Source organism: Danio aesculapii, chromosome 24 (assembly GCF_903798145.1).
Source record: "Danio aesculapii chromosome 24, fDanAes4.1, whole genome shotgun sequence".
Lineage (NCBI taxonomy): Eukaryota > Metazoa > Chordata > Actinopteri > Cypriniformes > Danionidae > Danio > Danio aesculapii.
The window spans coordinates 8,317,366-8,329,953 of NC_079458.1; the positions used below are offsets into that span (position 1 = coordinate 8,317,366).

At 34.1% G+C, this 12,588-nt stretch overlaps 2 protein-coding genes across 2 annotated transcripts; one reads left to right on the forward strand and one right to left on the reverse strand.

The window, feature by feature from the left end:
- Positions 1-222: 222 nt before the first annotated feature.
- On the forward strand, positions 223-4,137 carry LOC130218161 (melanoma receptor tyrosine-protein kinase-like). Its single transcript, XM_056450240.1, has 4 exons — positions 223-343; positions 2,116-2,206; positions 2,606-2,763; positions 3,952-4,137. Exons 1-4 carry the CDS (start codon positions 246-248, stop codon positions 4,037-4,039), a joined length of 435 nt encoding a protein of 144 aa, XP_056306215.1. The 5' UTR covers positions 223-245; the 3' UTR covers positions 4,040-4,137.
- A 3,911-nt stretch (positions 4,138-8,048) lies between these two features.
- Positions 8,049-8,522, reverse strand: LOC130218957 (dynein axonemal heavy chain 8-like). Its single transcript, XM_056451244.1, has 3 exons — positions 8,412-8,522; positions 8,121-8,297; positions 8,049-8,057 (listed from the first exon to the last, which is right to left on the reverse strand). Exons 1-3 carry the CDS (start codon positions 8,520-8,522, stop codon positions 8,049-8,051), a joined length of 297 nt encoding a protein of 98 aa, XP_056307219.1.
- Positions 8,523-12,588: the final 4,066 nt, after the last annotated feature.

Genomic DNA, 12,588 nt, shown 5'->3' on the forward strand with positions numbered 1-12,588 from the left:
AATGAATAATAATAATACCAAGAGGAGAAAAATTAAATAAAATAAAAAGGTTGAAGGATGGTGATGGGGGGGAAACTCAGGGCTATTATAACAAATATGGATTTCTTAACTCTTAAATGTTGTTTAAATATAAATACAAACATGAACATGTATACATGTAAACCTGTCTGAAACGAACATAATTTGACGAGTCATCATTATTTTTTAGAGCAGCAAGAACAGCACCTGTGACAGTATGTGTGGAGATGAAGGCTGTTGGGGTCCGGGGGCCGTCCATGTGTGTCTTCTGTCAGCACGCCAGCCGTAGGGGACGCTGTGTCAGTCACTGCAACCTGCTGGACGGGTGAGAGTGCAATATTCAGAAAGAAAAACATCTTAAAAATCTTAAAGGCAGGTACTCGATCAAGCCAAACTACAGTAAAAAAAGTAAAAAAAGTAAAAAAAAAAAAAAAAAAGCAATTTTTTAGCTCTAAAAGACAATTTTAATTTGACGATGTTTCACTTGACCTGATGAAGACCATGTAGGTTGAAACATGGTCAAAATAAATGAGTCTTTCAAAGCTGACTTTTTAGCATTCTTACTCATCATCTGGTCACATTTACAATAAGGATAAAGTAGTTAATTTATTTACCTGCATACTAATATAATAAAAATTCAAATATAAAAATAACTAATATTTTAAAAATAGTATTAATTAATTACATTTATCTTGGTGTGACCTCTGGAGTCAGAAATGAGTTTCAATAGTCATGTCAAAGCAATAACTAAATCAGCATACGATCATCTCAAAACATTGCAAGAATTAGATGCTTTGTTTCCAGTGAAGACTAGAGAAACTTGTTCATGCCTTTATCAGGCAGCAGGGTGGATTACTGTAACGGCCTCCTCACTGGCCCCCCCAAAAAGACAGTTGCACCTCATCCAGAATGCTGCGGCCAGAATTCTGACCAGAACCAGAAAATCAGAGCACATCACACCTGTCCTCAGGTCTTTACACTGGCTTCCAGTTACATTCAGAATAGATTTTAAAGTATTATTACTTCTCTATAAATCACTAAATGGCCTAGGACCTCAATACATTGCAGATTTGCTCACTGAATACAAACCCATCAGATCGTCAGATCTTTAGGATCATATAAACTAGAAATTCAGTTCAGAGTTCAGAGAAAGCAGGATGATTCCGTCTTCAGCTACTGCACCCCTCGCTGCTGGAATCAGTTACCAGAAATGATCAGATGGGCTCCAACATCAGGCACATTCAAATCAAGACTGAAAACACATCTGTTTAGCTGTGCCTTTACTGAATGAGCATTGTGCTACGTCCGACAGATCACACTATTATGTCTTTCTTTTCTTTTTCATTCTTTTATAACCTGTTTTACCACATTTTAATAACTTCAATCATTTTTATTATTTGTTTTTTTTATTTTCTTATACTTGATGTACTTTTTTCATTCTTGTTTATGTAAAGCACTTTGAATTGCCACTGTGTTTGAAATGTGCTACATAAATAAACTTGCCTTACTTTTCGGCTGAGTCCCTTAATTAATCAGGGGTCGCCACAGTGGAATGAACCACCAACTTATCCAGCTTAGGTTTTACGCAGCTGATGCCCTTCCAGCCACAACCCAACACTGGGAAACACCCATACATTCTTGCATTCACACACATACACTACAGCCAATTTATAGAGCATGTCTTTGGACTGTAGGGGAGAGATCGGAGCACCCGGAGGAAACCCACGCGAACAGAGTATCAATTATATTATATATTATATATATATATATATATATATATATATATATATATATATATATATATATATATATATATATATATATATACATATACACATAAAATATAAAAATAATAAATTATGTCAATAAATCAGCTCAGTTGTTATATAACTGTATTCTATAGTAAGTTGTTGTCTTGCATCATATTCATCACCAGTAAACTGTTCGGTTCGAAATGCAATATGAGATGAATGTGTTTTTTATTTTCCATAATTAATGAATTAACACTTAAAACTGCAGTCCTAATATAAATATATAACCCAGACAGTATCGTCTGCTGATGTGTACTGTTGTTCTCTACATGTGATGTTTTTACAGACACCCTCGAGAGTACATGTCAAATAATGTGTGTTTGGCTTGTGACCCACAATGCAAAACTCTAAACGGGACGGCAAGTTGTCATGGGCCGGTATGTCACACTGTTCAGTGTTTAAAAGCCCAAATGAATCATATAGTGATGCTTAAAGGGACAGTTCACCCAAAAATAAAAATCTACTCACCCTTCAATCATTTGAATTCATTTATTCTGATGAAACAAATCTAATAAATAATGAAAATCTGTAACCATTGACATTCACAGTAGAAAAACAAATACTATGGAAGTCAATAGTTACAGGTATTCAACATTTTTCAAAAAATCTTCCTTTGTGTTCAACAGAAGAAAAGAAAGGTTTGGAACAAGGTTGAGTAAATGATGACAGAATTAACATTTTGAAGTGAACTATCCCTTTAATAAGCTTTAAAGTCACGTTTCTGTTCCAATAGGTGTCGTATGTGTTAAAATGGTTTTCTTTTTCTGTCTTTTTAGGGTGCTGATCAGTGTACAGAGTGTGCTCACTTTAAAGATGGGACACACTGCGTGACACAGTGTGCACACAAAGTGCAAGGCCTTAATAACAGACTAGTCTGGACATACCCAGACAAAAGCAGACAGTGCCAGCCATGCCATACTAACTGTACACAAGGGTAAGAACAAGATATTGCTGAATTATTATTATTCCTTTACTATTATTATAAATTCTATATAGTTGAAGTCAGAATTATTAGCCCTCCTGAATTATTTTTTCCCTAATTTTTGTTTAATGGAAAGAAGATTTCTCAACTCATTTCTAATAACTGATTTCTTTTATCTTTGTCATGATGACAGCACATAATATTTTACTAGATATTTGTCAAGATACAACTGTAGTATTTAACTAAAAGTGACATTTTAAGGCTTTACTAGGTTAATTAGGCAAGTTAGGGTAAATAAGTCATTGTATAACGATGGTTTGTTCTGTATACAATCAAATTAAAATATTGTTTAAGGGTGCTAATAATTTTAACCTTAAAATGGTTTTTAAAACATTTAAAACTGCTTTTCTTCTATCTAAAATAAATCAAATAAGACTTTCTCTAGAAGAAAATATATTATCAGACATACTGTGAAAAATTCCTCGCTCCGTTAAACATTATTTGGGAAATATTAAAAAATAAAAAAACACAGAAGGGCAAATAATTTTGACTTCAACTGTATGTTTATTATGAATAATATATTATTTTGGTCACACTTTATTTTTAAGGCACACTTCTTGCTATTAATAAACCATTAACTGTGACTTAACTCTTAATTTCCTGCTTATTAATAGTTGTTATCAGAATAACAAAAGAGCTTAATAGGCATGTTTACACATTAAAGAAATTTGTATTCATGACAGAAGTATCCACAGTGTAACAAAATCACAGCTACTGGAAAAAACACTGATAATAAAAGGAGTTTTAAAAAGTAAACAGAATACAAAATATATAAATTACAAATGCAGGTACATTGCTATATACACCAACTATTGTATGTGTAGCTATATTGTGTTAATTGAAAGGTAAACTATGAGTTATGGTTAAATAAATAAATGTATATACAGCATGTCTATAAATAATGTTGTTGTTCCACAAGGAACTAGACTAACATCATTCAGAATATGTATTTATTAAGTACTTAAAAAAACAGCCAATATCTTAATAATATTCACAGTGAGAATCGTTCCTTAAACCAAAGTATTACCGTCATTTCTTGGTTATTAAACAGAATTAAATATTTGATAATTAACAGGCATAATAAATACTTCAACTTAAGATTTGTGTAATTAGTTTTTGTAATGTGTGTGTTTATTATAGGTGCAGTGGACCAGGACTGCATGGCTGTGAACCGAAGGGTGCAGTAAATTATGAGTTCCTTTATATTGTTGCTATTCTTCAGCATTAAAGTCTGCATGAAATCAGAATTTGCAATGTTTATATTGCCTATAGTCTTAAGGTGAAAAATTAATGCATTCTGTTATTATAATGAGAAAAATAAAATGGTTTGTTTTAATTAATTTTCATTAAAATCTGATCATTTGCTTCCGCTCTGGAACAGCAGTCCTCCACTGATGTCAGTTTGACAGCTTTTGTGAAATATGCATAGCCACGCCCCTCCAACCAATAGTTTGCTGCAAGTGAAAGATGAATGAAGTACAAAAGAAAGCCACGCCCCCTACTTAATATTCAATTTCAGTTGGAAATACATCAACTTCTGGTTCCCTCTTTTTTAGCAGATCAATAATTAATTCTAATAAATTAATTCTGATTTATCGGCGTACAGTAAAACACAGAACAGAAAAATGTCCTAGAATTTAAAATAAAAGACTTAGCAGTAGGTAGCTTGATCGCCTCGCAGCAAGAAGGTCGCTGGTTCAAGCCGCGGCTGGGTCAGTTGTTATTTCCGTGTGGAGTCTGCATGTTCTCCCCGTGTTGGCGTGGGTTTCCTCTGGGTGTTCCGGTTTCCCCCACAGTCCAAAGACATGTGCTATAGGTGAATTGAATAAATTAAATTGGCCATAGTGTATGTGTGTGAATAGGAATGTATGTATGGGTTTCCCAGTAATGGGTTGCGGCTGGATGTGCATCCGCTGTGTAAAACATGCTGGATAAGTTGGCGGTTCATTCGGCTGTGGCGACCCCGGATTAATAAAGGGACTAAGCTGAAAAGAAAATGAATCTTTCCAAATATTTACCTATTTAAATGAATGTAAAAAATATTTTTGCTTATATTTTAGTCTGAGCTGAGCCTGTTGTGTGATCTGTGCATGTAGCAGCACTATTCCATCTCTGTTATTTTAAAGCAGTGGGGAAAACACAAAATTGTGTGGACAATCGTGAAAGTATGTTCAGCTATATAGTATGGGAGAGACGGTGCTTTCAGGTCACATAAAAGAAACATTTGTTGAAAATTTATCAACTGGCTTTCCCTGCATTTTATTGACAATAATACAAACTTTTATATCTCTTACACTCAAAAAAAATAAAAAATAAAAATAAATAAATATTTATATATATATATATATATATATATATATATATATATATATATATATATATATATATATATATATATATATAAATATATACACATACACACTTTTTCTTTTTTTTTTGCTTGTTCAAACTACTTATTTAAAATAAGCTCAATCAACATAATTATTGAGATTTCATTGGGACAGCTTAATCTTCATTTTTTATTTTCAATCCACATAAATTTGTTAAAAGTGTTAAGTTAACTTCATCGATTTGTGTTGGGACAATATGAATGAATTGTGTGGAACCCTGCAATTTTTACAGTGTATTTTGTTACTATTTCAATCAAATAATAAAACACATTACCATTGAACCACTTAACAAATGAAGTTAACAAGTAATCTCTGAGCGAGTCATTCACAGTGAGATGATTTCACAATTAATCGTTTTTCAACGACTCTGAATTAATAATTCAGTGACCAAGAAAGAGATCTGGCGCCACCCACTGGACATTTTGGTTTCAATTGAATGTGGCCTGTAATTAAAAAAAAAAGAACGTAATACTTTGATATTCAGCATTTGGAAAAATCAGATCATTAAAATAAATACAGTGCTCAGCATAACTGAGTACACACCATTTTGAAAATGAATATTTTTTTTACCCATTTCTGTGAATATAGGCAATGTGTTTTGGTGCATTTAAACAAAACAGATTCATTAAACATTATAATTATTAGAATAATATTTTAGTCACAGAACATCTTTAGAAATAGAAAGATAAATATTCCAAAACAATTACAAAATACAAAATTTCAATTACATTTTATATACAGTTGAAATCAGAATTATTTTTATTTATTTATTTTTTGTCTTTTAAACATTTCCCAAATGACGTTTAACAGAGCAAGGAAATTTTCACAGTATGTCTGATAATATTTTTTCTTCTGGAGAAAGTCTGATTTGTTTTATTTCAGCTACAATAAAAGCAGTTTTTAATTTAAAAAAAAAAACATTTTAAGGACAAAACTATTAGCCCCTTTAAGCATTATTTTTTTTTGATAGTCTACAGAACAAACCATCATTATACAATAACTTGCCTAATTACCCTAACCTGCCCATTTAACCTAATTAACCTAGTTAAGCCTTTAAATGTCACTTTAAGCTGTATAGAAGTGTCTTGAATAACATTTATTAAAATATTATGTACTGTCATCAGGGCAAAAATAAAATAAATCAGTTATTAGAAATGAGTTATTAAAACTATTATGTTTAGAAATGTGTTGAAAAAAACTTCTCTTCGTTAAACAGAAATAAACAGAGGGCTAATAATTCAGGAGGGCTAATAATTCTGACTTCAACTGTACTTTTTGCTTCTTTTGATTTTTCTCTTTTTTTATTTGTATTTAATATTTTTCTCTAACATATAAATTTGGGCTAACTTATATTGCTAGATTAGATCCAGATTTGGTTTCAGTACTGACTAAACTAATGTATATGGACAAATACAACATTATATATCTCTCTATTAAATATATTAACTTAAAAGATTTATGATGGGTGTACTCATATATGCTCTATACACTGTATACATTTAAGGTGAAATATGACATCTAAGATGTGAATAAACGCCATTAAGAAAGACAGCATTTCAATGCTGATAATTGGCTTTGGATTAACAAAAATATTTTGCTTAGAATAATATACTATATGCTGTGCTATGCTATACTATAGAAGATTATAACAATTAGCATCTTATATAATTTGATGAGAAGTAAGTGCAAATATGTAATTTACTACAGTTGTAAAGTGCTGGAACAGATTGAAAATGCAACATGAAAGTGCTTAAAGTCCTTTAATTTGACTATGGAAAAGGTGTAAGAGCCGTCTGTTGCCCCAACCCCCTACTAAAAGTACTAGCAAACTAAATAAAAATTAATTAAATCAAAATGGCCAAAAAAAAAAAAATCCCTAAATCACTAGAAAATAAAATCACTAAAACTTAAATAAAATCTAATTAATATTAATTAAAATGAATTCTAATTAAACAGAATAATGTATATATATATATATATATATATATATATATATATATATATATATATATATATATATATATATATATATATATATATATATATATATATACGTAATAAATGATCATACCTGTAGGTCATTACTCTGTTCTTGGTTCTTGATACAGATCTTGCCTTGGCCCTGTGGATCAATCAGCAAAGGATAACGAAAAGCTTTCTTGACGATGATGCCGTTCTGAATAGATTTCATCATTAGGGAGACCCTGCAGGTTCCATTCTCCTATTGTGGTGTTATCCACCAGCATGTTGATCAAATTAAAGTTCTGCGGGGAAAACCATTGTATACGATTTATAAGCTGTAAAAACAAGCTTGAATATAAAACTGATTTTATATATCATTTATATATAACTCTTATAGGTAACTCTTTACTTGAAGAGGTCATAAACATGATTGTCATGAGGGCATAATAATTGTGTCATGAATATTTTTCACTTCTTCACTGGAACAAGCTATATTTTTCATTCAAATGTTTCATTAAAGGTGTCATTACTGTGTTGAATCATTTTTAAGAGTGTCATTAATATTTAATGACATTTTAATGTCATAATATATATATATATATATATATATATATATATATATATATATATATATATATATATATATATATATATATATTAATGACTCTTATAAAATTCATGACATTTATAATGGCTTCATGACAATCATGTTTATGACAGATTTATGACAGAAATTTTGTCATCTTGGTTGTGATTTTTTTTTGTTTAATATCAAATTGTCATACCTAACAATGTCATCTGTGCATTCAAAATGTCATGACTGAGCCGATTTTTATAATCCTGCATAAATTGTCATTCATGTGTCATATCATGATTATAAAGGTTTCATGACAACTTTATGAACACATGTCAATCAAGTAATGTGTTACCCCGATTTTGATGTTGAAATGAACAAACCTCGCTGTAAGGAATGTGCCTGCTGTCCATCTCTTTCTTCCACTGTTGCATGAGAAGAGTTCTATACTCTTGGTTGAAAGGTCCAGAGTAGGACAGAAATCCAGTGGCAAGTAACACGTCACCAACCATATCTTTGATTTGCCTCTCAAACTGAGCACTGCTCTCTGTCCAGCGAATCTAAGACAAACACATATGCACATACACAGTTCTGTTTGGATGATTTATGTATTATTTAAATGTAAAAGTATACTATATAACCAATAAGACGTAATCCTGCAAGAAATTTGAAACCTTTTCTCCACCAAGTCCATCTATAAGTGCCACAGCATTGGACATTTTCTTTTTGCATGACTCGGCATCATCCAGCAGGTCTTGCTTTTCCTTCATTGCGGCGTCATCCATCGCTTGTGTAAACGTGTACATTTACATATATTTAAGAGGTTTGAAGAACTTGAATTTCACAATTACAAATGCAAATTAAAACATACATATTAAAAAATGCTACATACATGTTAAATCAACATACTTATGAAAATGTCCATTGTTGTGGATTGGAAAGTCATGGAGATTATTAGTTTCTACCTATTTCTTTTTAAAAATATAGACCAGGTTCTTGATTCCCAGCCCTAACTATATGTAACCACAAAACCAGTCTTAAGTTGCACGGCTATATTTGTGGCAATAGCCAAAAATGTATTGTATGGGTCAAAATTATTGGCTTTTCTTTTATTCCGGAAATCATTAGAATATTAAGTAAAGATCATATTCCATGGAGGTATTTTGAACATTTCCTACTGTAAATATATCAAAACTTCATCTTTGATTAGTAATATCAGGTTATCTGCAGATTTATAGGATTAGTATTTAACTGTATTTGACTTAATACAACACAGAATGAAATTTAAGACCAGTGGTATAGTATAATTTAGTTTTTAATAGTACAGAATTTTCAAGAAAGCACACAACACAACTAATTAATTACCATCCTTAACACTCTTTAGAATAAATAGAAAGAAAAAAAAACCTGAAACTGGTCTTTGAGCTGATTAATAATAGCTAATAATTAAAACTGGGATGCAGCAGAATCACCAGTCATGCCAAAAATTGTCAGATTCCGGTCACTGGATCTAAAAGTCGTCTTCTGTACTTGTACTTGAGTCTTGTTTGATAATTCAAAAGCGTGTTTTCATTGAGCAGGTTAAACTAGAGATACAGTTCATAAATCTGACGTTCTTGTGTTGTGAAGTAAAATAAAACGCTTGTATAGTAAGTAACGAATTAAACCGAATCGTAACCAAACTGAACCATGAGGCCAGTCTCGGTTCACACCCCTACTTGGGTGGGGGGTGGACCGACATTCAGGATGTCTCTGTACATTGCTGCATTCATCTTTCCCTCTATCCTGACTAGTCTTCCAGTTCCTGCTGCTGAAAAACATCCCCACAGCATGATGCTGCCACCACCATGCTTCACTGTAGGGATGGTATTAGCCTGGTGATGAGCGGTGCCTGGTTTTCTCCAAGCATAATGCCCGGCATTCACTCCAAAGAGTTCAATTTTGGTATAAATCGGACACACGGCCTAGGACGAGTTCGATAAAATAGGTTTTGTGAAAAATTCAAAATCGATTTTAGCTCATTCGGTTCAAAGTTATAACAATAAACAAGTGAAAGTTTGGACAAGTGGTGGCTCTACAGAGTTTGAGTAAGAGACTTCAGGTTTGCTGTGGTTCATGTTGACACTGCCCTCTATCATTGCGCCAACTTATACAACTTTCTGACATACAATTATATGGGCTGCCATTCAAATCTGGTGGAAGAAACGGACGAAGAATAATAGCAGGAACGCTAACAAAAACAATAGGTGGCCCCTATTAACGCTAATATAATGATGCTAATATTTTAGATATCTCAATAGTCAGTTTTTAAAAGCTGTGCATAAAATTCTGTCTGACCTTTCCTTGGGCAATGTCGAAAGAATAAAAAAATCAATAGAGCTTTTCATATGCATAAAGCACTTAACGGCTTAAATGGTTTACAGGCTAATATTGATCTATTTCTGAATGGATGTTTTAGACACTTCACACTACTAGATACCTTCTCAAACTGTTTATAAATACTGCCCACATGTCTAGTGGTCACCTGGCCATCTGTCCAGTCATTAGTGTGTTGTTACATGTAGTTTTTAATACCTGTGTACAGAGGACAAACAGAACAACAGCCTCCACTTTGTGTATTCCTGTAGTCTGAACATTTAACATCCATTTGTCAAATGAATAATAAATGACTAACCGTGTCTCACTCTCAGAGTCTCATATAGTTGCACAAGCTTGAGAATCCAGGGTGGGTGTGCAATCAACCCTGCTTCTTCAGCTTGTTTGGTGATAGCAGCTTCCAGGTCAGGGTAACCAGCTTTATCCAGCATGATCCCCGGAAACAGGTCATTTATCAGACTCATGAACAGAGGCTCATCTTCATCAACCTGAATGAAGATCAGAACAGGTTATTTTCTGAGAGTATCTGTGACAACAATAACGCATCTGTTCTGTTGCTTCACTGATCTGATCAGATTTGGATCATATTCACCAGTTTAGAGAGGTTCATGTCACGCAGAACTCTCATGACCACAGTCTTTTCTGGCTCTGTTGGATTGGACCTCTTAACAGCACCCAACATTCTCAAAACAGACAAGATGTTCCTCAAGCCAAAGTCATAATGGACCTGTTGAGTAATAAAAAAGCCTGAATAAGTATCAGCTAGAGCTGTCATGACCATCTACAAATAAAACATTTGTTTTTTATATTTGTTCATTCATTTTCAACTGCTTCTCCGGGGCCGGGTCATAGGGGCAGCAGTCTTAGGAGAGAACCATTCCCTCTCCCCAGACACTTCCTCCAGCTCCTCCGGGGGGATCCTGAGGCGTTCCCAGGCCAGCCGAGAGGCATAGTCCCTCCAGCGTGTCCTGGGTTTTCCCTAAGGCCTCCTCCCGGTGGGACATGCCTGGAGCACGTCCCTAGGTAGGTGTCCAGGAGGCATCTGAAACAGATGCCCGAGCCTCCTCAGCTGACTTCTCTCGATGTGGAGGAGCAACGGCTCTACTCCGAGCTCCTCCCAGGTGACAGATCTCCTCACCCTATCTATAAGGGTACACCCTGCCATCCTGTGAAGGAAACTCATATCGGCCCCCTGTATCAGAGATCTTGTCTTTTCGGTCAGGACCCAAAGCTCATGACCATAGGTGAGAGTAGGAACGTAGATTAACCAGTAAATCGAGAGCTTTGCCTTTCAGCTTAGCACCTTCTTCACCACAATGGACCGGTACATCGACCGCATTACTGCTGCCGCTGCATCAATTCGCCTGTCAATCTCACATTCCATCCTTCCCTCACTCATGAGCAATTATTGTTGTTATAAATTATGAACAGAATTAGTGACAAAGGGCAGCCCTGCCGGAGTCCAACATGCACTGAAAACAAATCTGACTTATTGCCGGCAATGCGAACCAAACTCCTACTCTGTTCATACAGGGACGAGACGGCCCTTAACAGAGCGCCTCTGACCTCATACTTCCACAGCACCCTCCACAGAATGCCATGAGGGACACGGTCAAATGCCTTCTCCAAGTCCACAAAACACATGTGGACTGGTTGGGCATACTCCCATGAACCCTCGAGCACCCTGGTGAGGGTATAGAGCTAGTCTAGTGTACCACGGCCTTGAAAACCGCATTATTCCTTCTGAATCCTATTTATTTATATATTTTTAATCTACAGTAGCTTATTCAAACCAAGACAATGACAAACTCACAGACAATCATGAAAAACAAACATTTGTATAATTATTGTATAATTTAAAATGGTTTTCCCAAACAAACTTAAATAAATAAATTAAATGTGTAATTTGACAAATGTAATTAAGCAATTAAATGTAATATTATTTAAAGCAGGATTTACAATACTAAAGCACATTAGGTTTTATCTTTTATTGATAGCGCATTATCAAGATAATAAAAAACTGATTCTGCATTACATAAATTGCTGTATAACTAAATGTAACAACTATACTGAAATGAAAGGTCCTCATGACAACTCACCAGCTCATTAGATTTTGTGTTGACAATGATTTGTGGGTACCTGTTTGGAAAGCTGTTCCTCACACAGTTTATACAGAGTGTAAAACCTGCGCTGGCGAGTTTCACCCTCATGATGATAGCTCGGTCAGGCACCATCATAGCCACTGTGCGAAACTGAATTTTCAAATTCTCAGGCAGCTCTTGCCAACCAGCATAACCTGGGTTCTGTTATTAAAAACAAACATTTGATTTGAATATTGATTACAATGAGATAACAAAAAGAGGATAAGGAGAGTGAGTTAAACCAAGCCCTTAAATCTAAGCCCTAGCCTGGCCCTGGCCCGTGATGCACAGACTGCTGCCCAGCCCTTGTCCAACAGCTCATCAAAATTTTTGG